The 27,922-nt window shown below is 37.8% G+C and overlaps 3 protein-coding genes across 3 annotated transcripts in view; 1 reads left to right on the top strand and 2 right to left on the bottom strand.

Moving 5' to 3' along the window:
• The window catches only part of LOC139975801 (uncharacterized), a 218,521-nt gene that overhangs the window by 86,744 nt on the left and 103,855 nt on the right, over window positions 1-27,922 (bottom strand). The gene's annotated exons all lie outside the window — the stretch shown is intronic.
• LOC139976429 (uncharacterized) lies at window positions 186-11,354 on the bottom strand. The gene is made up of 6 exons (XM_071985147.1): window positions 11,003-11,354; window positions 8,303-8,482; window positions 7,369-7,545; window positions 5,763-5,843; window positions 4,875-4,939; window positions 186-4,467 (listed from the first exon to the last, which is right to left on the bottom strand). Exons 2-6 carry the CDS (start codon window positions 8,478-8,480, stop codon window positions 1,825-1,827), a joined length of 3,144 nt encoding a protein of 1,047 aa, XP_071841248.1. The 5' UTR covers window positions 8,481-8,482; window positions 11,003-11,354; the 3' UTR covers window positions 186-1,824.
• On the top strand, window positions 11,717-17,441 carry LOC139976318 (uncharacterized). The gene is made up of 5 exons (XM_071985000.1): window positions 11,717-12,458; window positions 13,253-13,329; window positions 14,030-14,124; window positions 15,122-15,231; window positions 16,429-17,441. The coding sequence occupies exons 1-5, from the start codon at window positions 12,111-12,113 to the stop codon at window positions 16,741-16,743; spliced, it is 945 nt and encodes a 314-aa protein (XP_071841101.1). The 5' UTR covers window positions 11,717-12,110; the 3' UTR covers window positions 16,744-17,441.

Below are 27,922 nucleotides of genomic sequence, written 5' to 3'. Positions count from 1 at the left end.
CAAGTGCTTCCGCCGCCCTTGTCACCATGCCTATGTTAACCTTATACACTGTTATGCCAGAGCATTGGTCATATATGCGTAATTTTAACTCAAATAACAAATTGAATGCATTTAAGATCGCACGATATCAAATTAATATCTAGCGGACACAGAATTTTGCTGTTGAAATTGTCCTTCATGGCGGTAGAAGTCATCTAAAAGCCTTCCTCTGAACATGCATATTTTGTTTCTATCATAAATAAATGGCATAATAACTATCAATTCCACACGTTTATTTGCAATCGTTGCTAAATATTCAACTCCATAATTTCATAATTTACATCTAGTAGAAACAGGATTTGATCTGGAAGTCGTCCACTACTCTTATAAATTCCATTTTTAATTGAATACAAACCTGCACTGGGAGAACACCGACACCCTTCGGCGCTCGCAGTTTATGGCCTTAACTACTTGCGACGAAAGATAGACATCAGCTGAAAACAGCACAACGACTAAGCCTACATTGAAAGTGGGCTGCAACCAAAAATATATCCATCCTAAAGGAGGCTGAACAGGATCGTTGTTCGCATGATATTTATGATCAAAGTATATCAAGTGTTTAGTTTAAAGTTGTTACGAAAAGTTCGAGTTGCATTACATATTATGCTGGGTGCGGTGTTATTCTAATGAGATGTAATTCCTATGTTTACAATTTTGTTAGAAATGAAAAATGGGACCCTCCGCTTGAAATATGCCTCCGTGACATCAGAGGATTGGTCAATATATTTCATATACAGCCTTACTGTGAACGATGCAGACAGTGATCAATGTAGTTCATGTGTGAAAAAAATGTACGCTTGTTCTGTTGCACTAATTAAGAAGTATTCTACTGAGGTCAGATAACAAATAGATAATCGGATTAAATGAAAGCGGTGGCAGGTCATGTACATTAGCAATGCAACGTATGCTAGTACCGATACTGGTTAATCCATACTGGAGGTATATAGCGAAGAATTAGACCATGCAGCGAAATAATGTGGACAGCATATAGTGTTTTCAGAAGGTCTTATATTTTTACAGGCAACTTTTACAAACAAATAAAGTCAGAGGTTAATATTGAGGCAAACATATATAATTTTCTGCTTCAACTATTATAGGTCAGTGCGATATGCAGTTAGAAAATTACACTTTTATCAAAGACTATATACTTACTGTAACTGACACATTGGCTCATCTATGTATTTGTATTCCAAGAAACTTATGTGCCATGTCTATATGGTAAATCACCCATCGTTTTACTATACAGTAATATAAATGCTGACCGTTTATAAAACCTTGCACCTTACGCATGAACATACTGCATTAAACATTCATTACTAAACTGCCTAACTTCGAAAATATTTATACTTTATGCTTATGACATTCTGCAAATAATAAATTCAGTATAATGTTATGAAGAACTGAATTTTGCAGAATTTACAAAATACTGAAACAAGTTAACATTAAATGTGAACAGATTTTGTAACAGCCTTGCTTAAAGTATATTATAGTTATTAAGTAATACCAGTTTACTTAAATTGTATTTGGATAACTCAACTCTGGATCCTTAATATAGTTCAGTCACTTCATGTAGGCCTGCACATAATTGTTAATATGCAGATGCAAGAAAAAATCCTGAAATGTGTATTAATGTACATTGTTGCACAGCTGTATTGTATACGAAACAGCAATATTAAATTACAACCTTCACCAACAAGTACTTAAGTCACATATTCTAATCCCTACTAACACACATTTACTGATCAAATACCAAACATCATATTTTAATTCACTATTGTGAGTCTATTATACAAACAGCTTCTGCGGAATTGTGGTGACCATTTGCACCTTTCTCCCATCCAAAATTTCACATGCAACTGCACACTGAGAGTGTATTCTCCAGACAGGCAGATATCTTGAAGGACCTTGAGGAACCATGTTATCAGCACTAAAAGCTAACAATGGACACTTTAACTGTTCAAGATTGGCATCGCAATACCAATCAACTACAGCAAATATATTAGTTAACACATTTTTTTCACTTTTCACACAATGTTCAATAAAGTAAGCAATTTCGCCAAGCCGCTCCGGTTCTTTAAAATCAATGTGTCCTGACGAAGTGCTCCACTTACCAGTGATTTTGGCAGCCTTCAGTCTGTTCTTATTTCTTTTTGACCCAAACACCATCTTTTGAATAGACACTGTATCAAAAACTTTAACAATGGAAGGGAAATAATCACAAGATAACTCATCAGACGGATATATAGAGGCATAAGTTGTTTTCAGGTCCACTAACATGTCCCCTTCAAGAGTCATAAGTTTATAATGGCTTGACTTTGTGACGAATTCTGACACTGAGAATTGATTGGAATTTAAAGGGCCATTCGACATTTTCATAAGGTGAATCAAAACCTCACTTGCTATAGTGGGAAATGATTCATTTAAATACATGGTAGATACAATTTGCTGTACATGTTCAGAATACACTGAAGGCATAGAGAACTGAAGATTGTATACATTGATCAAATTTAGGAATTTGCTCATCAATTGTGGTTCTATGTTTTTGTTATTTGATGGAATGCTGCCTAATATTCCATTGTATCTTTCAAAGGCAAACAACCAAAATCCGTATACACTTCCATAATCTAACACACACTCTTTAAGGTGAAGCATCATGTGTATATTTGGGGTAACAGCCAGATCACCATAAATTGCTTCAAACTCCTTTGCAAATTTCAAAAACAAACAATCAGCAATGGTGACATCACAAGATGTCACTGCTGGATGACACAGGTGACGGCATGCCAATACAAATGTCTGCCAGCATTTCAGATCTCTTTCTGGTAGAATGCCATCCAACACATACATAGAATAAATGCAAATCCAATTTCTCCATTGTTCTGCAGTGAAGCTCCCATAGTTTGATGAAATCTTAGAGGGCAATCTACCTAGGTTTCCTCCTAACTCTACTCCTGCAATTTTAACTTCCATATTTTCCAACTTGCTTTTTGTGAGTATATCTCTGTTCACCCATAACTTAAAACAAGTTTTGGCAATGCCCAGAAAGAGATTGTGCATAGGGTCAATAACAGTATGTCTTATGGGATTAAAATATGGTAGCTTCAGAAGAACTGAATACCGAATACCAAATTCTGACTCCAGTTTCTTTCTTTTGGTTGATGTCTGTGCTGCTAAAATTTGTTCTATGTTTGCCTTATGCTGGGTAAGTGTGCGGCTTGGCCAGTTGTGCCTATCAAAACCACCATAGTTTCGCTTTTCACCAAATGACCCAGGAAAAGTTTTGAAACATTTTGAGCAACCTTTATGAGCTGAGTGGCTTAAAAACCCTGAAAGTTTTCGTGCTGCAGGAATGTCTGATGCTGCAGCAAGTAATGCAGCTCTCACCTTTTCACCGAAATTGTTTTGGAATGTTTTCACCCTCAGGCCTCTGTAGAGTATTAATAATTCTTCAACTAACGGCTCAAGAAAAGAATTTATACAGCTTGGTTCCTTACCAAATGATGGTATAACCCCAACAAGAAATACATTTTCTTGTAGAAATCTTTTCTCCCTTGGCAGATTTAATAAAACCATGTAGATCGCCCCTACAGAAAAGTCTGGTCTACGCTTGTATGGCTGAAACCAATCAACATTGATCATGAATGCATAGGTATTCTTTGCATTCAGAAAATTTTCACCATTTATAACACTAAACTCTTTCCACACCTGGCCATCATATATATCTGATAAGTAGTCTTCAGATTTTCTGTCTCGCCACCTTTCACACTCCTCTTGAAAACCAGGTCGAAGTAAGTAACATTCTAGTGTGTCTATGATACTTTTGAAGCAGTATACCTTTATCGGATGGTACATCACCTTACCTTTACATTTTACTTTCTTAAGAAGTTGAGCACCACAAGACTGAAAACGTTTTTTACCCACTTTCAATTGATTTTTACACACTTGCGGGACTTTGTTGCCTCCAACCTGGGAAAAACATTCTTCTATTCTGTACAACTTGTAACACTTCTTGCAAACAACATATTTAGTGTAAGCATCTCTTGAAATGCCTAGGTACTTATAGCAACCATATAAGGATGTTGGAAGAAGAGACGAGATGGTTGTGATATAAAAGTCACCACCTGGAAGAGAATTTAACCAGGCTTTAAGAAATACCAGTAGCTTATTCAGACTTCCATTTGAAATCATGTTCACTCCATGCCATAGACATAAAAAGAAAAGAAGCCAGGACAGGACTGTCTGACAAGCCATGTTCCATTTACCAGTTCTGGAATGTGTTGAGGAACTGAAATCAAGACGACCGTCAATAATATTACCGTCATCATCATCATCGCTCAAAATTTCAGATCCATTGTCGTCACTCCAAATTTCAGATCCGTCATCACTCTCAGATGAATCTGCATCACTGGTTTCACTGGATAAACAATTCTAAATAAAGAAGGAAAGAGTACAAAATAAGATACAATGTATTTATTTTAAACCACAAAAATGTTGCGTTGAAACTTCAAAACCCCAGCACAGAGGCTAACCCCCTTAACCTTACCCGTGACCCCTTATCCATATATATCCCCTAACCCATGTACAGGTGGGTACAATACCATGCACACAATTTAAAATTAAACGACACCATCTCAATGAATATTATTAAAATAAAATATTGGACCACTGACTTTTTATACAAAAAGACAGATGGAGCAACACTTATCGATCAACCTCTTGACAAAGCATTTGCTTACTTTAAATATGTATAACATAACTTCATTAGATTATACAACAATTCCTTTCATTAATACAGTTCATGCACATCCTTAATTGTGAAAACATCCAAAACTCACAACTGTCTGCTGGGAATGATAGCCATCTTTGACGTTTTTCTGCTGCGTCATGTTTTCATTACTACCTGAGTAAGAAAGAAATGTAAGAAACTACAATTGATAAGGTGAAATACAGGAATATGTCCCTCCACAGGATGAAGAATATGTAACAACAACTCTGATGACCCGATGAAGAATGTAGGAGTTCGTCATATAGGCCTATTTACTGTTGGAAATAAAGATTAAGAATAGGACTTCCAATAATACATGAGCAATTGTTAAAAAAAAACTTAACATGGGCAATATGTGTATAAGGAACATGGAAAACATAAAACCAAAGACCTAAAGACAGATTCATGAAACAAGAAAGGCAAACGACTATACCTTAATTGCCAATATGAGCAGTAGGCCTATCTCTGTATAAAAGATTTTTCACTGTCCCACATTACTGACCAGAAATGACCAGAAGTGCGAGGGTTTTGCAGTATTAACTAATGCGTGCATTGATAAATTCAGTAGAAACCAACATTCACTTTGTCAGTGATCCATTCAGACTGTAACCTCTAATTGACCTCCATTAAAATCAATAGGGATCAACTACAAGTTACTCCTAACTTCCTGAGCTATGTTATTTTCAAGGTTAACGGATTTTGAGCTATGTTGACCTCCATAAAAAGGTTGATCATTTGCCCACAAAAGGCAACCTACCTACATGCCATGTTTGAAGTCCAAGCAACTTTAGCTTCTATAGAGATACCGTGTTTACAAGCTAAGACGCCAAACACAAAACACACACCATCACCACCACATAGACTCCTTTGGCCTTCGGCAAGGACTAAAAAAACTGCAGGACATAAAGCTGCAGGTCAACTTTTCATAGGTCACATAAGAATGTAAATGCATACTTACTACAAGGTATACTTGTCTCCTTTTCATGCGACATGAAAGATTGCTCATTTTCGCCACCCTCTACTGTGCTGTCCTCAGAATCTGAAAAAATATAAAATTGTAAAAAAAAGGTTCATGTTTAGAAAATTTTGGACTTTAAGTTGTTGAATTTTAATCTCCATGACAACCAATAGAAGTCAATAACTTTCTAGAAGCAGTGTGCATACTGTATTAGACATTGAGCCATTGTTACCTTTTCAGTAAACATGTTTACAAGAGGGCGTTGTGGTCAAGTGGTTAAGGCAGTGGACTTGTGATCTATGGATTACAGGTTCGAGCCCTGGCCAGATCATTAGGTTGTCCTTGGGCAAGGCGCTTTATCTCCATTGCCTCTCTTCACCCAGGTGTATAAATGGGGACTTGCGAGGTAACTTGTAAATATAGTTGTTTGCGCCGGTTTGTGGCTGCACCCTATGGGAAGTCCCCCGGGGGACACCTAGTTGTGGTGCACTGTGGTGCTCCAGGAGAGATTGATTGAATTGTGCACACTTTGGTGTGTAGGTGTGACAAGTTACCAATGACCAGGGTTAAGTTGTAAAGTCGTGTGAGAGGGCCTTGGCCCTGAACAAGACTATAAACCTAAAATTATAAATTATACAAGGTGTTCTGACTTTGATCTTTGTTAATCTTCAATGAATGACCGTTAGCATCCTCACAATATCCAAATAAGTGTGAGACATATTTTGGTGTGCATATATACAAGTTCAAGTAAAGTCCATGTTTCATTTGCAGAAATGAAGGTTTTTTTTTCGTTATTTCATTTTTAAAATTGGTTGGCAGCTCCCCAGAATTCATAATTGTTATGATTAGAATCTATACATTGTTCAGTGTCTTTCTACATGCGTTAGATGTGCCTGATATGATATTAATTTCTATACATTTGCATGTGACTGTGTGCGGGATTAATTGGCTTATCCAATGAATAGTTATTCTTTTTGGTTGCTATCGGCACTTCAGCCAATCAGCTGGGTTTACGTTCATTCTGGCTTCTTTCTGTTTGCATGACTTCAGGGAAACATATTTTCATATTCGGCAGTTCTCAGTTAGCCCTGTTCCATAAGGACGTATCGTTTGAGTTCTCATTTCTTTAGGTCCTTTTCGGTTATTTGTTAAACAGTTTCATCCCATTTTGTACTGGGAACATGTCAATAAAGTTTATCACAAGAAGAAAAATATCAAATTCTTCTCCTAAACTGTTTCCTGTATAACCTCCCTTTTTTGAGGAGTTAACCCTTGTCAGAATAATCTTGTGTAAAGAGCCCATGCGAACAAAACATAAGTTAACCCAAAAGTCGTGCTTTACTTTTACCACAAACTCAATAACGAGAATTAACATATATCACTTTTAACTACTATTTAGTTTAAGTATTGTGTGTATACGAGCAGGTCTCTCAAACACACATTATACACATATGAAAGGTTCCTTGGGTCTTTGGCAAAGATCAATGAATAGTATATGCATACTTAAAATACTAAGAACATTTTCTATCACAAAAGTATAAAAATTCTAACATCACATATTCAACCATGCAGTATGTAATTAGCAGTAAATAAATTGCAAACCTACCACTGGTAGAGCTGTTGTGCCTATTCCTTTGTGTAAATGATTTTTTAGACCACCCACGCTTTCTATCAAAGAACTTTCGCTTGTGGTTGTAGAGAGATCTTCTGGACAGGAACTGTGAACAATGTGGGCACCATGAAATCAGATCCTCAGTCTCCATTTTGTCTTTGCTTGACGTGTCTGTGAAATCAATTATAATTATAAAGCAATATGGTATCATGATCATGTTCCTGAGTTTCAAATAAGCTATCTCTCAATAGTTAATTAAGATGTTTTGAATGATAGCAACCAAATTTCATATATATATTTTCACCAATTTTGTTTTTCTCAAATTGCTCAAAATAGTAATAGGGTGCAAAAAAATGTGGAGGGGCGGAAGTATCATTCCGCCCCCCCCCCCCCGCTTCGCAAGTCAGAAAACCCCTTTTTCATTTCCAAATGAGAAAAAAAAACTCATTTGGAGCACCAAATTGCATCTAAGGCCAGGTGAAAATACAAAATTAAGTTTGCAAAACGGAGTGGGTGTTGAAGTGTGCTATATTGCACCAAATTGCATCTGAAGCCACCTGGAATTGCAAAAAATTCCAAAGGGGAGGGGGTGTCCCCCTCCCCTTAGACCCCTCCCCCAGGCCGGCCATCGATCTTCAGCCCCCCCACTCAAAAGTACCTTCCTACGCCACTGATAGGGTGGATCAAATTAATTTAGAATATTTAATACATTACAACTTCATGGGTAAGCTGTAAAAGTGCAATGGTAAATTCTGTCCTGACTTCAATTTCATACAAACTCAGAGGCTAATATTCTAGTGATTATCATATTCTTCTCTAAGCAGCTTGCAAATCAGTGATTATACATTAAGAAGCCTGAGAGCCTCAAATGGCATTGATCAGGTGTAATAAACAGAGAGTTTCAATAGTAATAACCTGCAACACATACCACTCTTAGAGCTCTTGTGACTGTCCTCTTGTAATAATGCTTCTGTTGACCATCCATTGCTGTGATTATAGTACTTCTGCAGGTGGTTGTAGAAAGACCTCATAGACAAGAACTGCAAACAATGGGGACACCATCTAGTCTTCAAAGACCCCTTTATCCTCTTGTCCTTATGCGACATGGCTAGAGATAAATTTATACCTTGGTTATTATTCAGTTCATGAAGAATTTATCATTTTTTATCTACAACATATTATGAAAAATATTATACTTCATACTTCATGATTATCACTTTTTACTTTATGGAGTCAGACAGGGCCTAAAAATGTTTGGACATATTACCGACTAACCTCCCCCCCCCCCACTTTCAACTCAACATTGCTAAAACCTTGAACACTTAAATTGTGCAACATATTTTGTTCCCCAAATAATGTTTTCAACTTGCCAACAGCATGATAGTGATCCTCAAATCAAATAACTATTGACGTTTATTCAACAGGTTCTCATTTCTACTTCTGCGAGCCAGGCCTATCAAGTAACATTGCCCATGGAAGTATTACACTGATTCAGACCACTCATTTATTTTCTCCTGGTCATTAGAGTGTGGTTTCAATTAGCTGGCTAGGTGTGTATACATAAACTAACATCACAATAGGGTCTCTCCTTCCTGTTAAGGTTTTATTAGTGGTAGCGTCCAGGTTCACCTGGCGAGAATAACTACTTAAGCTTTTTCCTACTTTGTTTGGTCAGGAGTTTAACCACAGTGTTTATTTGCTGCAGGAGTGTAAGTGGATGCATGGAAACTTTCTCAACAGAGTTACTCCAGCTTCCTCTTCGTGATATAATTACCTTACATTTTACTCTTATACAGTAGAGTACTTTGTTACCTTGCATTTTACCTTATTTTCACAGTACTGTACTCTGTTCTTCTGCAGAATACATGATAGTTTTGGAACTCTGCAATAAGAATCATATTTTCAGGAAATCATACTCTACTCTAATTGTGTTGTGTTGTTTTTGTGCATCCCATGTTATAGAAGATCTAATAGTATAAAAAAATGTATCATCAAATATTGTTTTAAAATGTAAACATAATTATACTTCATGTAATCAGAGCAATATATATTGTACCGCTTCACACATAGACGGAAGGTCCTACCGGACTTAACTGGGAAAAAACAATTACCCCCCTCCCCCACCCTCCCCTGCTGGACCTGAGCTTCATCCACTCCTAAATGAATCCATACTTTTCCTTTTTGCAAAATCAGTAAAATACAGTCTTGGTAGTCGGCACAAGTGGAACTCACCCCACTCCCCCATCCCCCAGAGTAGTTAAGCTATGGTTCTAGTGGCGCAATACAGGCGAAGATGTAAACTAAGAGCAACACCGACACAGTTAAAGCCCATTTCGGTGGCTCCGGAGGGGTTAAGTGCGTCCTGTCAGATTTTTTTAAATTAGATGCTTTTTTTACTGTATTTCACCAACTCCAAAACCCTGCATGTTGTTTCCAACTTTCTTTTATGCAAACATTTAAATGGTCAAGCTGGTCAGCTCAAGAGTACAAGGTGCAAATGAGCTGTTGACTTGAGTTACGCTGCCTCTCATGCATATTATCCAAACTTATTTGGCCTAAACGGTATAAAATACAGAATAATTTATCCATAATGATATGCAAAAGGGCATATGACCTATTGAACTATGCCCATTAAGGGCACTTTGGCATATTGTTAAACTTGAATATTGGCCAGAGGTGAGGGAAGTGGCCATTGTATCCCCTCTCGCTAATTGTATTAATGGAGTCCCTTAAAGCACTTGGTCCACATGTCAACATCCTAAAATATATATACTGGATGTGTTTGTGGCCCAATAACTAAGAAAATCTGGGGGAGGACCCTCAGACACCCTGCCTTGGATGCTTGCGGGGTCCGGTTTCGCCAGCTACAACTCATGATCGTGATGGGCATAACCTTACAAAGGGGTCCCCCCCCCACCTTGCACTTTTCTGCCGACACCCATTACGTTGTAGGCATATTGATCTCATACAGGCAAATGTGACACTAATCATCGCACAGAATCTTAATAAGAAAATATGCTTGAATGATTCCTCAGCCTATTGTGAAACGTGCACAGTATACTGTAACTTGTATTTTGTAATTAAAATTAAAGGTCCTCACTTCATGACCTAAAGTTAGCACGCTAACTGCACATAGCATAACATATTACATAACTGATAGTTGCCATAAAATGACCTCTACAGCCTGCACGGTATGACACACTTTTTTTTTTTTTTCTAATAGGGCGTTGTGAATGAATGGAATGGTTTGCCTGAGAAAGTTGTACTTGCAAGCAGTGTGAATTAGTTTAAGAATGCTGTGGAGATGATTCTTTGTGTCTTCAATTTTTTTTCTCTCCATAGTTGATGGGGACTTGATTGTCCTTCCTGTTCCTGTTTTTACTAAACTAACACAATTCGTACATGGCTGGCCTAGCCTATGCGGCAGCCTAAGGTAGCCACTCTATGGAGCGCCAGTGTTAGCTTTGGCTAATGACTCCCTAATGTTGGGCCTAACCTAGGCCAGGGCCGTACGCGTAGTAACGATTCTTATAGTAGCCTATGACTAATGGCATATCCCAATAATAAAAAAGGAACATAGCATGAGGCAAAGTCCTGTCTAAACTTAATTAAACCAAAATCAACTCACTTGAAATGAAAGTTGTTCACGGCCTCATCTGTGCGTTTTGCTAGGCTGATGATAATGTAACCTTGGTCAACTGTTTCACTCTTCTTATAACCTTGGCCAGGTCGTTTGTAATACTCATTCGCGCGTGCAAACTGTACATGCTTCAGAGTCCGTTTCTGCCTACCACAAATGTTCTTGCTCTCTGTATTTTACATTCCAGAGGATCTGTCCGCATATAGACGTCTTGGACATTTTCCAAAGAGGGGCGTGAATTTATGAAAACCAAAAATCTTAATTCATATTATTAATATTACGAAATTGCGTGTAATGTGAGATCATGTTTCTTCCACAGCAATTAGCGACCGTCTCGCAATGAACAAACCAATCTAAGGCCAAGTGATTGCTATATTAAAGATTTCTTCAAATTAAAACGATGTTGTCAACATGAAAATTGATGTTTCCTTGGTGTTTTTTTTTCTAAAACCTTATGTTTGTACCTTCATATAGTTATATAAAATTCACACTTAATCTTTATTATTCGCATCGAAAATAAAAGAATGAAGTAACACTTTATAGGGGAGGGGATGATACCTTTTCAGTAATTTCTGCTTAAAGTTTTGTGCGAAAACTTTTCCAACCTCCTTCCACCCCCGCTCCCCCATCCGCACCCCAACCCACCCACCCCACCCCATCGCTTCAAATGCTCTCTCTTACGATTCTCATTGTCCGTTTCTTTTTCATAGATTAGTCAGAGATAGAATTTAACAGTATATCGACGATTCGCACGTTAAAAGTAGACAAACACCCACCACAATATATGTACGATACAGAAACGTATACTACACGTACCATAAATACCATTTCCAGATAAACAAGTGAAATTTCCGGTCACTTCACAATGTTAAAGTTAACTGTCTGTCACTAATTTGCAGTTCACTTGTTGGCTACTCCGTGCCAGTTGGTTAGTAACAATTACGTATTCAGTAGTTAATTACGTCACAGCCTGGGCTTACTAGAAAGCGGGAATTTGAAATCAGGAAAAGGCGGTATCACAAGTAGCAACACGTTGGGTTGATTCACACCGCATTTGATCCTCTCGAGTTCTATACGCATACTACCAAATTTCAAAATGAATGATTCCGGCTTCCGTGAGTTGATTGCAGAGGTGACAGAAAGCTCCCTGGAAGAAAGTTTGCCAATTAATACAAGTTCACCTATTAAGGACTTTCAAAGTTTAGATCCGTCGCTAGTTTTTACTGATGTTCCGGAGGAAAGTGATATACGTGTAGTGGACAATGAAAACGAAGCAGCGACAGTTGGAACAACCGCGGCAGTGTGCACGGGTTGTGCCTTAAAGAAAGCTCGTTGTAAACGATATAAGAAAGAAATAAAGTCACTCAGAGCACAACTGGCTGAGAAGGACCAACTTCTCTCGAAAAAAACGAAAACGAAGTTCTCTGTGCCACTGGATTGTTCGGTACGTAACACTAGGCCAAGACTATGTAATTTTCAATCACTAAAAGCCGCCTTTATATAAACCCTAGACCTGTACAGGCATTTGTTACTTTTAAAACGATTAATTAAAAGAGTTAAAATATGACAGTGAGAGAAATATTACAATAATCTCCTTTTAGATATCTGTAAAATGTTTCATCCACAATTTGCCAGGGTATACTGTTATTGATACATTCACGTTCTAGCCTTGTGATTGTGAACGTCACCCGACCTCGTACCCCCCCCCCCCCCCGAACCCCCAAAAATCTGCTCTTGTAAACCGTTAAACTCCGGTTTGATATATTTACCAGATACATAGGCCTACGGCAAGTTATAACTTCTGACAAAAGTTGCCATTTTTGAGATATTGACAGTTGGAGCTAGTAAATTTTCCAACAAAAGTGAACTTGAAACTAACAAGAACACACTTACCAAAAGTGAAGGGAAAGAGATTATAAGGAGAACAAGAGCATGTCATTTGACAATGTGCATCAACCTAGTTGTTTACTTCAAATTCACTTTGGTTCGTGAGCTGGTTACAACATCACCTGTGATTTTCTCGAAACGAGAAGTATAGGATATTGGATACGTTCTTGATCTGATTATGATGATTATACTTATTATTTGGCATATCAAGTAACGATTTTTATTCTGGACTATACTTTCAATTGCTCTACATGTTTGGCTCAAAAAACCACAGTAAACCTTTTTAGATCTGAATGTTCTGACGAACAATGAATGTTTAAAAGAAATTTTATTTCAATTTTTTATGAACAGAACACAGTGAGAGAGGTTTATCGAGAGCTTCAGAGGGATGATACATTCCTAGCCTGGGATACTGGCTCAAGTAGTAGGTGAGTTGGAGATATATTGATTTCATTCCTGGTAAAGTAGTTCTTATTTCCCTATACCTGCAATATTTGTGGCTAAAGCGATTAACGGTTAAAATTCCCGCCAAAATGTGAGCCTTCCAGTGAAATCCCATGTGCGCAGTCGCATTCACAAACAATCATCTGCGACTGCGCTCATTTATAGCTTCTTAACACCATACGGCTCTTTGTGTAAACACTGTGTGGTAATATGTCCGTATATGACCACAGTGTAGTTTACCATACATGTAGTGCTATTACAAAGGCATACAAGGAAATAAATGTGTCAGGCGGTGCAGGATAATTGGTAAAAAGAGGTCATTTACCACTATAGTAGGTCGATTACGTAATCTCAAGAAAGTTTTTCGTTCTAGTGTGCTATACTTGGGGCCTATATACAGCATAACTTTAAGCTTATTTATTATATTGTATTTTTATCAGATACAACAATAAAAGGAACAACTTTTTAAAGGCTGCCATGCTTTCAACCAACTGTTTTTTTATATTTTTTAAATGCTTTCAGTTGTATGGGACCTACTAAATATTCCATGTCAAGCCGTTTCATGGGGAAGGCGACCCACCAACTAAGTGAAATAACGATGTTAATTATTTTGGCCTATATGCAAAGAATAATTGTTAAACCCATTTGAGTCATTGACATTAATCGTATTGTTTGTTTATACAGCTTCGTCAACGTCCACAACATAAACGTTACAGACCGAGTTAAGAAGGAAGTGAAGAATCTATTCCCAAATAGGTGGCTAAAAGGTGTCATAAAAGGTATACAATCATTTTGTGTTTGTGTTTGTTCAAAGTCATGTGTGAAATTCTTTGCATGTCCGGGTCAGTTAAAAGGATATCCCAGGGGTTAACGCTGAATTTGCTACAATTTGCCCTGAATTTCTGCATCTTTAGGCCAGAACACATACTGATAGCACGATTTCTTCTCAGCGATAAGAATTTGTAATGTTCGATGAAATGGAACAAGTATATATGCGGTATCAACGGAATGCGTGATGTCATCACATTTGTCAAGCAGGAAATACGGTGGTTTTACTTTTTGTACTACGAATCATTTAACCACACCAAAACCTGACATTATTTTACAAATAATGTATGTTGATGGAAACTGATAAATTCAAAGTACATTGACACCTAATTTAGCCAACATTCCGAATGTAATCATTAAAACAAATTGAAGGAACGTTAGATCATTGAGGAGCATTCGATTTGAAGACATCATAAACCACTCAATGCGATCCATTTTTGGCAATATTGTAGACTTTAGCGGGCACAAAAGAACTCACCCCCATCATCCAAACACGGACACAATATTGTAGATGCCTTTATTCAGCTACTAGTGTGTAATTGTTCTTTTCCGTGACTACGAAATATCCTATCAAAAGAAAGCGGATGTGAGAGGAAAATTATATTAACCTGCATTGATTCATTCATGATAACGAAACAATCTCGACAGGGAGACAATTTTTTTACACTGTTTATTTTGAAATGCTAGACCCACGTCAAATATTACTTATATGATTGGGAGGAAGGTCAAAGTACGACGTACAATATTTGATGGTGTTATCAATAATCGTTCATTTAGTTCTGACAATTTTCTGAAAATTTAGTACTACGTTGGTAATTGAGCCTCCTTTAGCCGATTGGAGTGTAAATAACGTGTATCATCGGGCTTATAACAACGCTACACTGTGTGCAATATGTTAAAATATGAAATTTCTGTCATAAGTCATTTTGTTTCTTTGATTGTATACAGAAGCCATTAGACGTTACTGGCAGTCGTTGCGTGACGATGCTACAAGAGAGCGAAGTGGCACCAAAGATTTCCATCGAATGAAAGTGAAAAGGCAATCGCGGTTAAGACGGGTGAGTGCATAACACATTATTAATGTCGTATAGGTAATAGGGGCTGGTATACGGTGTCCTTCGAAGAGGCAGAGTTTAATACTATTTGTTCATTAAAGCAAGTAACCGATTGAGGAACCTCTGATATCCAAACCTAGAGACTTTTTAAAATGAAAATAGAAATGCATGGTCGAGCTCCCGATGAGCTCTCCAGGCTTTTTGAGAACTTCGTGAAGTTGTGTATTTTTCAAGTAACGCGCTTGTGTAGAAATAGTTTAGAAGAAGCGATAGGCCTATATATTGCTGGGCACCGTCGAGCATGAATGACATTCTAATGATTATTGTGTTTTTTAGTTGCCAGCAGAAAAGTTCCTCAATACTCGAAATTTCTTTTACAGATCTGCTGCATTGGCCCTATAAATTTAGCAAACCACAGCTAAAATTATTTTTATTTTTGTAATGATGAAATCCAGCTGTATCATTTAATAACTTATAACAGTATTAGCCTGCCCTGATTGACACCTTTCTTCCTGTTTTAGCCAATTGTGTGAATAAAATTAACTAGCACGTGATCTTAGGCATACTGTATAGCTTGTGAAGACTACAAAAAAAGTTCACTGGTCTATTGGGATCATGGCATAAACTGTGAAATAAATCGGTAAAAACAACACAAATTAGTTCTATGAGACATTATTTTGATTAATTTTGACTGCATTAGTCAAAAATGTCTCTAAGAACTAATTAACGTTAATTTAATAAATAATTTAACAGGATGTCAGTGTGTTATGAAGCAGAAAACGTTTTAGTGTTAATGCGGAAGTTAGGACAAACATAGACAGCAGACATTTGAAGGTATATGCTTTGGTGTCCCAAAATATGCCACATGTTCAAATATGGTCACCTTTGGTCAAAATTCCTTAACTATTTTTATAACCACCATGGAGGAAATTCTCCTCACTGGGACATTCAGTCATCTTGGTATGTGTGTTCATTTAGAATCTCTGAGAACATTTTGTAAAGTGCAGACCTCCTGGAAGGTACTTTTTGAAAACTTCGAGCAATTATATCATGTTAAAATTGTGGACTATACAAACTACCTTTTAATTCTTCGTTCGTTTGTTGCCATTTATTGTGTTGTAGCTACAGTAAGGCGATTGATATTCCAACTGATCTTTATATATGTCTAATTCATATTTATTTTTATGTCTTTGTTTACAGAAACTTCAGTGTAGATTGAATGCAATGAAAAACATAGACTGGTCAGAGGAGAGAAAAGACAGACTACGGGCAGTTATGTCAACCGAGTACATGTCATCCGAGGAATCCGACATGGAGGGCGAACGGACTAGGACAGTGCAGGAGTTGACATGGGAGTCTGAAAGACTAAAAAAATACAAAATGAGACTGGACTCATTTTATAAGGACGTTCTCATAAGCGATAAGTCCAGAAAACAGAAGATACCCACCGTTAGAAAAGGAGACGTTTCTTTAAGATGCATACCAACTGACGCCCCAACTTGGGCTCTTAAATAGGATGAACAGTAGTTATGAAAGTTTGACCCCCCGCACCCCCCCCCCTCCAAATGGTGAAAATGGTCATTGTTTGATGTGCCGGATTAAGCTTGTAGGAGGCCCGTGGCAAACATTTTATTTTATTTAGCGTTTTCTCTAATTTAACATTTAGTGTAATTATATACCTTATATACCTGAGATAAAGTCAACACTTAAGAAAAGGAAGAAAGAATATGCCTATACTAATAGATGCCAGATTAATTATCCTCTCTAGTGAGTCTTTCGCTGTTAATAGAAGCCTTTTTTTTAAATTTCCCTTCGCAGCTTATATATTCCATCAAGGGATTAAATGTTTAAGGATTCAGTTATCCTTAAAATATTTTCAGGAAACAAAAGCCAAGAAAAAATCATGATTCTATTAATTGTTAATGAATCATTTAGTAAATCATATTTTAAAATAAGACATAGAGCATAATAACTTGTCACCAAATTTGGTTGTACTTGTACTTTGTCTTTCATAATTCATGCATAGTTAATTCCAGATTTTCCGGGTAAAGAATTAAGAGATCTTTTTTGGGCTACCATTGAAATTTTATTTCAAAATATATGTTAATTAAAAGTTAACTTAGAGCAGCAACACAATATTTAGCGTGCTACGAAATGAGGCAGGAAATGGTGTTCGGTGTCAAGTTCGTTCTACCTAAAAGAGGCTGGTACCGTTTCCGGGCCTGTGTGTGTGGGGGGGGGGCTGTGTGGGGGTGGGGGGTGGGAGCCGATAAACATCATGGAAGAAGTGCCTAGGCGTTTATAAAAACTTTTTATTTCAATTTAACCGCTTACTACGTTAAGTTACTTCATATGGGTAGCTGGGTTTGAGAGGTTTTCATTTGCAAACTAGAAACTAAAAATAGAAACATTCCATATTTACTTGTTTTTTCCTTCTTTCACCTGGCATTAAAGTTGTTGCATGTGTAATTGCCACAATGTATTAGTAAAGTCATATTCGGTCATCAAAATTCATTTTCCGGACAATAATGCATGTTTAGAAATTTATAAAGGAAAATGGCCATTTCTCGAGGTATAAACTTTGTATTCAATCATCTTAGTATTCGTCATCTTATATAACGTCAGGCCAACTTTTACATATTTTCTTAGATATAGTGGATAAGCAGTTTGCTAACAGTTTTATTTTATTTTTATTTATCAACACCATAATGTATTTAGAGCAATATTGAGTTGCATTTAGATGTATTTCCACATCAGAAGTGGTCTGCGTCCATTTACAGTATTTTTGTAAGAGTGTAAAAGTTAACGCTTACGATGAGATGCGAGGTGAAAATATATAATAAAAAGTGTAAACTCAAATGATTGTGATTATATGTCTATTATTCTCAATTTTCTTTCAATCAAATGTAATATTTGATAGAGGTTCATTGATTTCACTAGTCAGCGCAACATTAATTGGCGATCTCAGTTAAGGCTAAATCCGTCGTAAACAAGGTATTTACGATGGACCATCCTAGATGCTTCCGGACTGATTCAGTATTGCACAGCAGTTTACGTCATTATTTTACGAGTGGTCCGTGTATTTCTCAGCCTAATCAAGCCGATTAAGACTCCCTAAACGTGGCGAATAAGCCCAGCCCCTGTATTGGTCGTAAGTAATGTGTTTACGATGACCACATTTCTCCGTATTATTGGTGTAATCATGGCGTTTACGATGATCCATGCGAGAAATTTACTGCTAGATTCAAAAGTAAACTCCAGATTAACGGTCATGTTTAAGGTAGCAATTCTGTCGTATTTGTGACCGGAAACGTAAAGATTACCCTTCCCTGAAACCGCACGATTAAGTAAGCTTCCACCGTATTTGGATGACACTTGGCGTTTACGGTCACCGCGTACTCGGTAAATAAGTCATCGCGAACGCGGAAAACTCACGCGTTTAAGTTGGGTCGTAAGCTTACCTTAATCACTAGTTTCAGGAGTGGAAACGTAACGGAAACAGGCTGGAACTCGGAATTTACGTCGCAATTACAGACCGAAAACGGCGATTTAAACGCGTGTTTTTTTCCCGTGTCGATGAATCCAGTGGTACGGGCTATGTTTGGTGAAGTCGAAGCTCTCTTGCGGTTGCGCCTCGTCTCCCCGCCAGTTCGACGGAAGCCGAGAGATCTTTTAGTGCTTTGAGGCGTTTGAAGACATGGCTACGGAGCACTATGACTCAACAGAGGCTGAACCATGTGATGGCAGGCGCGGATCCAGAGGAGGGGTCCAGGTGGTCCGGACCCCCCTGCTCTTGCCCCCCCCCCCCAAGAAAAAGAGGGAAAAAAGAGAAAATAAAAGAGAGAGAAAAAAATAATTAAATTAAACGCCAATTTTAAAAATGTAGGACGTCAAAAGGGCGGTTATCCTTACAAGTCAGCCAGGTGTGTCTTTTCCGTCAAATGAACTTTAGTGTGCACGCGTGCTACACGTGCCAAAAATGCCTAAAAATCTCAATTTTCAGACCGAAAAGTTTCAAAATTGAGTCGTGGTGTTCGAATATTTTTGGGCGGTGAGGTGGCAGAGCGGTAGGCTGCATAGGATGCGCGAACGAATTCTTCATGAGACTGAGTGAAAAGAAAGTGAAAGGGGGGTGTAGGCGGTTTTACACTATCTAACGCAACGTAGTCGCCAAAAACCTGAAGTATTTTTAAGGGAGGGCCCGAGGAACATGAACTTATAGCATGCTCCTCATGGTGAAACATAATTGCACCTATTAGGTGAATTGAGTGTATGGTTAATAGTAGGAGATACTAGCGTAGGTTCTTATGACCAACTAGACCGGTTTCTGCTCTCAAACTTTATAGGAGGAGCTTCATCAGTAGTAAGCCTTTGAATATTTTATATTCGGCCTGGACGTCTCGTTCTCAAAATGCATCTATTTTCTGTGCACGAGTTCTTATGGACTCATAGTGCAGCTATAAGAGCATCTAAAAGAGATTCGTGTGAACATTGAGAGTCAGCTGATTCTTCGTTTGTACGAAACCTTGAGTTAACAAGTAAATCTTTGAGATTTGGGGCCCTTTCGTAGGCTAGAATCGGTTCTTTTGGAAACAGTTTGGATAATTCCGCGTGTTGCGAGATTAAGTGCCAATGTTTCAAAAGTGTTTTCTTCAAATGCGTGGTTTTGATATGGGGTGTATGGGTAAACTTGAACACCAGTGGTGGTTCCTTTTGTTTAGGTTTGGTAGTGAGGTATTGCCAACGATTTTCAAATTTTATGCCTTTCGTGGCTCAGGCAATTTCCTCTTTCTTATAGTAACGGAGTAACAGATTCTCTGTGAACGCGTTCTTTTTCTGTAAGAAATCAGTCTCACTGTTACAGAGACGTGCGTATCGTAATACCTCCCCTTTAATGAAGCCTTTAAAAGTGGCAAGTGTGTGTGCAGAGTTTCTGTCGAGGTATTGGAAGGTTTCCGTGGGTTTGGTGTAGACTTTGGTGTCTAATAACCCATTGGTTTCGAACTTCGACCTTTGAAGATTTTCAAATCTAGGTTTGTTACCTCGGTGTGTGATATTTCTACCATAAACTTTAAGAAGCGGTGAATTTCATTCAACCTGTTTACTAGTTGTTCAAGTTCCTGATGTATACCGTCGTAGAGCAATATAATTATGTCATCTCTATAGCGGAGCCATTTTAAGATTTTATTATCTGTCGGTAAAATCTGGTTTTCAAGTCTATGCATGACGATATCACAGATTTCTGTGTCACGGTATCACTGACGAAGTGATCCGGAAGTTAATTGAGAAACATCCACGGCGTTTGTTCTCTCCAATCTACCATGAATAGATCATCAATAAAACTAGCTAACTCGTACTGATGCAGATACATTTCGAGTGAGTTTTTGTAGATGCTTTGCATAGCTAAATTGAAGGGGGCTCCCTGTTGTACTTAAATATCAAAGAATTTCACAATGGATAGAGGGAAACCCACTCCCCTTAGACCCTAGGATCACTGGCGGCCAAACCCCTCACCCTTCCAGAATCCTGAATCCGGCCCTGCATCAAACAGTGGTGACGGAACGGGAGGGGAATCATTATGATTTTTGTATCATCTCAACTCATCTGATATGTATTACCATATTTCATAGATTGTTTTTTTTTCTCATCAATTGAGAAATTGCAGACATGAGATCCATTTTTCAGGCTAGGTACATGCAGCTTAGAATACTTGGGAAGTGCCGTTTCCGGCCATCTGGGGGGTTTGTAAAGCCAAAAAATTTCTGGTACGCTCCGCGCTAACCGATGGTGGCGCTCCGCTTAGATAGTCTTACGTTCAGGCGCGGCTGGACCAGTCAGACTCCCTCTCCCCCCCCTGTTAAAAATCCTGCATCCGCCCCTGGATGGTGTGCCATATTCACCGCGAACGTCTAGCCCAGTTGAAAAGTTGGAAAATTGGAGTGCGACAGTCGTAATTTCCGCCTGTCGCACTCTAGTTTATCTAGGCCTATTCATATATTCCTGTAATTGTGCATGACCTAAAATTTGAAAATGTCGGTCAAAATTGACCTTTAATCAGTCATATTTACCACGTGTTCCTTGCCACTTTAAGAAATTGTAACTCGTGATTCTTACACTCCACCGTTCAAAACTTCGTATGATTTTGAATACTCCAAAAAAAACCGTCATAGGCGTTGGAGCCCAATTATTATTTTTTTTTTGGGGGGGGGAGCTGTAACGACTTGCCCGAAAAATATAACCACAATTTTTCGCGCGTTTCACATGTTAATGTGCATCATATAGGCATGCGTCGGTTTTTACATCGCTGCCAATAACATACAATCATTTTCCGTGTTATTACCCTTCCATATTGGTTAGGATTATTGGGGAAGTCGTTACAATATTAATGGTTATAATAATTTAAGTTTAACCAATGAAAACACATTGCAAATTATCTTTCTTTTCGTAGGTGCCCGAAAATTATTAGCATATTGCCCGAATTTCACATAAATATTTGCTTGGGATAGGGAAGGGGGGCTAATAAGTTTGTGAAATGAGTGCCAGTGGGTACAAATGTATCGGGAAAAAAATTGGAACAAAAGTGCAGTCGCGAAAGATTGGGTGTCTGACTGACACTGACCTGGAATTGAAACCTGACACTGACACTGACCTGAAATGACACTGGAATTTTCTCGCTTCAATACCCATCCAGTTGGATTTTCAGCCACTACACCCCCCCCCCCCACCCCAAATCACCAGGCCTTAGCTAAGTCCCTGGGTACACGGTGGTTACATAGTACGCTCCGACCAGAATTTTCCCGATTACCAGATGCAGATCCACCTAGCAACCGAAGTAACTTGCGCGAGAACTCCAACGAATAACCACTGATTTATTTCGATGCCTTCATCACTTTAGCCACCACTCACATGGGTCCTATTCTAAGTCTGACAATACATGCGCATGTGTGAGGTCCTGAAAATATAATTCAGGTTGTTTGTCTTGCCATCCTTGTTTCAAATTTCATAGAAATGTATTCTCGTAGACCTAGCAAAACATTTAAACTGACGCAGTCCCATTGAAAGTATGTCATGGGTGGCATTAAAAGTCATTGATGGTTTCACATGCTGGCGTATGACGACTTTTGGCCAAATTTGCGCTTAGCTCACTATACCAACTCGGATCTGGACTGTGCCTAATAAGTAAGTTATTAAAATTATTAATAATGGCGTATGAGGAAGTGCACCATTTTGTTTCGAACATATGAACATTCGAACATATGAGGTGTATTATATCCTAAAACATAGGGCAAAATGGGGCTGGGGTACCAGTTCGCGGCATCATTTGTCAACTTGCACTAGGTACTAATGTCAAGTGGAATCACTAATAAAAGTAACAATCCACCAAAATTTAATGTCGCATGAACTTCATTGCAGATTTCCACGATTTAACAAAACTACCTGCTTGAAGGTAGCGGACATTAGTTATGGACATTAATAGCAGACAATAATAGCAGACAATAAGGAGAAAAGCGAAGAGCGCCACCTATTTTCTAGCGGACAATAAGCAACGGTGTAAGTGCAGTAGAACTCAGTAATTGTCTGCAAATAAAATTTAAGACAATTCATCCCAATAAAGAAATGTTAATAATTAATAATATTTCTTATAGAAATAGCTAAGAAGTGCGATACACATCAAGAGACAGAGAAAAGTCCCTTCTATCATACTAGTGATGCTTGATATCGGTGACATAACTTCTTTATTTGTGATTGCTAAAATTCCACTTCATCGTGTACAAACTGGAGTTACGTACTAACGTAATGTTTAAAATTAATTATCTTTAGTTATAGAAATAGTTAGGTAGTGCGACACACATCACGGAATAGAGCAATGTGTCCTCTGTCACCCTATTTATGTTTGACATCGGTGACATAACTTCTATCTTCGCCAAAATTTCGATTAAAAAAAATAAGAATATTTGTGATTGCTAAAAATTCTACTATATCGCGTACAAACTGCCCTTACGTACTAACAAAATGTTTAACATCAATTATCTTTTGTTATAGAAGTAGTGCGATACACATCACGGAATAGAGCAGAGTGTCCTCTATCACTCTCATCATGTTTGATATCGGTGTATTTCATTAATAAAGAAGTTATGTCACTGATGTCAAACATTAATAGAGTGATAGAAGGGACTTTTCTCTGTCTCGTTGTTGCGTATCGCACTTCTTATATATTGCTATAGGAAAGGTTATTACTTATAAACATTTCATTATTGGGAATAATTGTCTTAAATTTTATGAACAAACAATTATTGAGTACTACTGCACCCTCACCGTGTCGGCTACCATTTAAAGCCCCATTGACTTACACACTAAATCACAAAAGTAATGTGGTCTCTAAGTCTAGATAGAAGTTTTCACTAGCTGAACGCTACCCATCACCGGATAGCTGACAAGTTTGCCTTTAATGGCACTATCATATTTATACCATGACCGTGCAGATGTTTTGCTATCCGAGCCGGAAGTTTTCGTCACTTGTAAACAAACCTCTTCACTCAGTAGTGAACAATTTCCCTACGCTGCTCCTGGGAGGCCTAAAGGGGTCTAAAATTGCCTCAATCTCCCCACATGTACTTCCATTCATACTCTTCAACATGCAAGCCACAAAAAAACTAGATCATGATTGATAACAGGTGAAAAAAAAATGTGTTCTCCTGCTGCTTTTTGGCACTTTTCCTGAAGGAGAACAATCGAGCGGATGGATATAGACTCTTACCTGCAAAATCATCCAGAGAAGGGTCAGCGGAGAGGGCTTTCTCGTATCTGGCTCTGAAAAGTGATGAAAACTACTTTTGTTTAGCTCAGCTGATTCCTCCCAAACTGACCTACAGCACATACCACAATGTATTCCTGATTGTTTGGAACATGTTTTACTGATATTGCATGTTACTACAGTGCAACTGTTAAGTTACTAAGAATAAGAGAAGAGAATTGAAGGTGTTCTTTGACAAAAGCTGGATCATCGGGATTTGTAAACCACAGCCTCACTGTAACAGTATGTACAGTAGTCTAAAGGAAAGCCCTGGTGGAAATTCCAGTTGAAATTTTGAACTGGGTTCAACTGGAATTTTCTATACGGAAATTGGCCCAAATTTGAACTAGGTTGAAATGGGTGAACTGGGTCCAACTGGTTCAACTATGTTTTACTGGGTCCAACTGGTTCAACTATGTTTTACTGGGTCCAACTGGTTCAACTATGTTTTACTGGGTCAACTATGTTTTACTGGGTCCAACTGGTTCAACTATGTTTTACTGGGTCCAACTGGTTCAACTATGTTTTACTGGGTCCAACTGGTTCAACTATGTTTTACTGGGTCCAACTGGTTCAACTATGTTTTACTGGGTAAACTATGTTTTACTGGGTCCAACTGGTTCAACTGTTTTACTGGGTCCAACTGGTTCAACTATATTTTACTGGGTGAACTATGTTTTACTGCTTTTATTTTTAAATAGTTTAAACTGGGATATCTCAACTGGTGTTATCTACACAATATAACACCACACTATAAGAAGTTTTCATTATTTTTACAGTAGATCTATACTGTATGTGTTAGGGTGTTAGCCAATGAAAATAAATGTTTGTTCTTGATCAGAGAACTCTGGGTTTGGTGTGATGACCAAAGACAGAGCAAGACACATAAAAATGGAGAACTCAACTGGAATGGATCAAAAGAAATTATAATTATGAATAACAAACAAAGTACAGTTGATCTTGGATCAGTCAAAGAATTAAATGAAAAAACTTACAGTGGTGAGGTGCGCACACAAAATATAAAGAAATACACTTAATTTAAAAGTCTGTTCTGGTGAGTTGGCCTGCTGGTGATATCAAGTATTCTACGACCTCAGATCTTCCACGACATCAGATATACTACAACATCAGTATAGTTCATCCCCAATAAATGGTATGTCCGATCCCAACAAAATACAGCAGTAACCTTTAATTTATATGAAATAGTGTTGTGTTCCAGGGTATCCTTTCAGTAAAATAATGTCAATATCCTTTGTCCATAGTAAAATAATGTCCTTTATAAGTGATGGTGTCCCAGACTATCCTTTATTGTAAAATAATATCCTTTATAGTAAATAGTATCCTTTATAATAAATAGTGTCCCAGACTATCATTGGAGTATCACAAATTCCATAAAATAATAAGGTCTACAGTAACTTGAACTATGTAAATTAAGGTTTAAAACAACCTATCTAGCCATTAAACTATCTTTCTCTTCTTTTACAACTGCCTTGCTCAGATACTCATAGCCAACTGCCTAACTACCTATACCCTCACAAAACTCCTTTGTTCCTAAAATATATATCACAGACCCCATTTCCTGTGAGGGCTAATTTCAAGGAAGAACATGATAGTTGCCTAGCAACCCAGAAGAAAGAGAATTGTTAATCAACCCCTTTGCTGACACACGACAACATACAAATATACTGTACAATAGCCCTCTGTACAGTGAACACTGCACAGTGCACTAATAAACAGGGTAAAACTATGGTACAAAACAAAACTTTATGTAAGAGCTGACCATCTTACACTGTACTAATGAAGCCTTACTTAAAATTAGATTGATAGTTTCATCATATGTTCATAATGTTCAGTGTAGGGCATCCTCACATTTGTAGCATATACGTGTATACTGTATACTTCACTACTGACTTTTGCAAAGTATGTTATTATGCCAATAGGACACTTCATGTTTGAAACAACAATCAAGGTAATTGCGTAAAGTTTGAAATATCTGTGAGCCTCTTTTGTTTGTTACACCTTAAGAAGTTGCCATTATGTTCGCTAGTTGACAATAGCTTTCCTAAAATCATGCGGCTAAATATAGTGTTAACTTGAGTATAACTACAGTAGGTTAGGCCCCTATAAAGTATAAGCTAGTCAACTATAACGTTAGAATATGTCTAACGTTAGTAAATGTACCATGTAGTATACCTAGTAGGGAACCGGTTTGTTAGGCCTAGCCTATACTATAGTCCTAGGCCACTATATATACAGTTTCTGTTCAATTCAAATATTTATGATAAAGAGCACGTTTATAATCAATTATGACGTTACAAGTATGTAACAATAATATGAAGATACTGCAAGATCACGAAGGAGGGAACTGAGCCGCGGTAATTATTTGAAATTGTTGGCAAAATTGGTTACAAATGCAATTCTGCGAAGCTTCTGTTGGCGTTTGTGGTTTGCGGATTCGGAATTTATAAATTTAGCCCAACGCAAGACAAATGTCAAAGTTCAAATTAAGTCGGATCATACTATTTAGCACTAGGAAGGCATTTTGCCTACCAATTGTTCAAATCGCCGAACAAAGTATAACATAATTTTTTCAAATTTATTATATAGTAAATATTACATATTTTTAATCATTGCGGTACAAAAGTTTAATCGTTTAATCATAACTGTGATTAATATGACAAAGATTTATTTTACACCCCTCATAAGTTGGCTAGTTTAGCATTTTCAATATATTACGATACGGTTACTGCTTACGAACTTACATTTGATTATTACGCCAAAAATAAAAGCAGTCAGCATAGTCCAAACCCAGTTGGGCCAGTGTGAAACCTAGTTCAACCCCAAACAGGGAAAGTTCACCAGTAAACATAGTTCAACCCCAGTTGGGCTTGTGGCCATACCTAGTTAAACCCCAGCTGGGTCAGTTCACCAGCCAATAGTCCAAACCCAGTTGGGCCAGTGCAAAACCAATGAAACCTAGTTCAACCCCGACAGGGCAAGTTCCCAGTCAACATAGTTAAAACCCAGTTGGGCTAGTACAAAAACCAGTGAAACCTAGTTGAAGCCCAACTGGATCAGTTCAAACATAGTTCAAATTCAGTTTGGCTTGAACAAACCCAGTTGAACATTGTGTAAACCCAGTTGAACCTAGCTCATGTACTGCATAGCCCAGTTGGAACCCCGTAAGACCCAGTTAAACACAGTTAAAACCAGTTAAACATAGTAGGCCCTAGTAGAACCTAGTTGATTTTTTAACTGGGTTCTACTGGAATTTCTACCAGGGAGCTTACTGAAATGCTACACTCTTAAAATTGTTGGGCAAATTATTGCCCAACCTGGGCAATTATTTACACAACCGTTGGGTCCGTATGCCTCCTGGTTGATATTGGGCAAAAAAGTGCCCAACTAAGTTGGTTAATGATTTTGCCCAGCAAACGGTTAAATAAATACCCAGCACCTTTGCCCAACACCTTTGCCCAACGCCTTTACCCAACAATGTTGGTCAGCGATTTGCCCAATGGTTGTGTAAAACCTTTTACCAATGGATTTTTCTTTACCCAATGATTCTTGCCCAACAGCTAGTTAAAAATAATAGTGGTTGGTTAACTAATACAATACCAACATTGGATTGTAACATTTTTCATACAACTGGGTTTCTTTAATAGGTTATAAAGCTTAAACAGAGAATGATAAAGAACAAACAATTAATACATGTTTTTCATACTTTTATTTTTTTCTGGTCTTAGCCGACTTCAGATTGTTCCTCCAGTATGAATTTTCACAGCATTCAGTGCTTGACTTCTATTTACCTAGTTAAATGATCTGTGACTTCCATCCAAAGCAATAATTTCATAAACTCACAATGGGGATAAACACATATCAACAATACTAAAGCTGAAA

The sequence above is a fragment of the Apostichopus japonicus genome, chromosome 11 (genome assembly GCF_037975245.1).
Source record: "Apostichopus japonicus isolate 1M-3 chromosome 11, ASM3797524v1, whole genome shotgun sequence".
Taxonomy (NCBI): domain Eukaryota; kingdom Metazoa; phylum Echinodermata; class Holothuroidea; order Aspidochirotida; family Stichopodidae; genus Apostichopus; species Apostichopus japonicus.
This window is presented reverse-complemented; position numbering and strand designations above follow the sequence as displayed.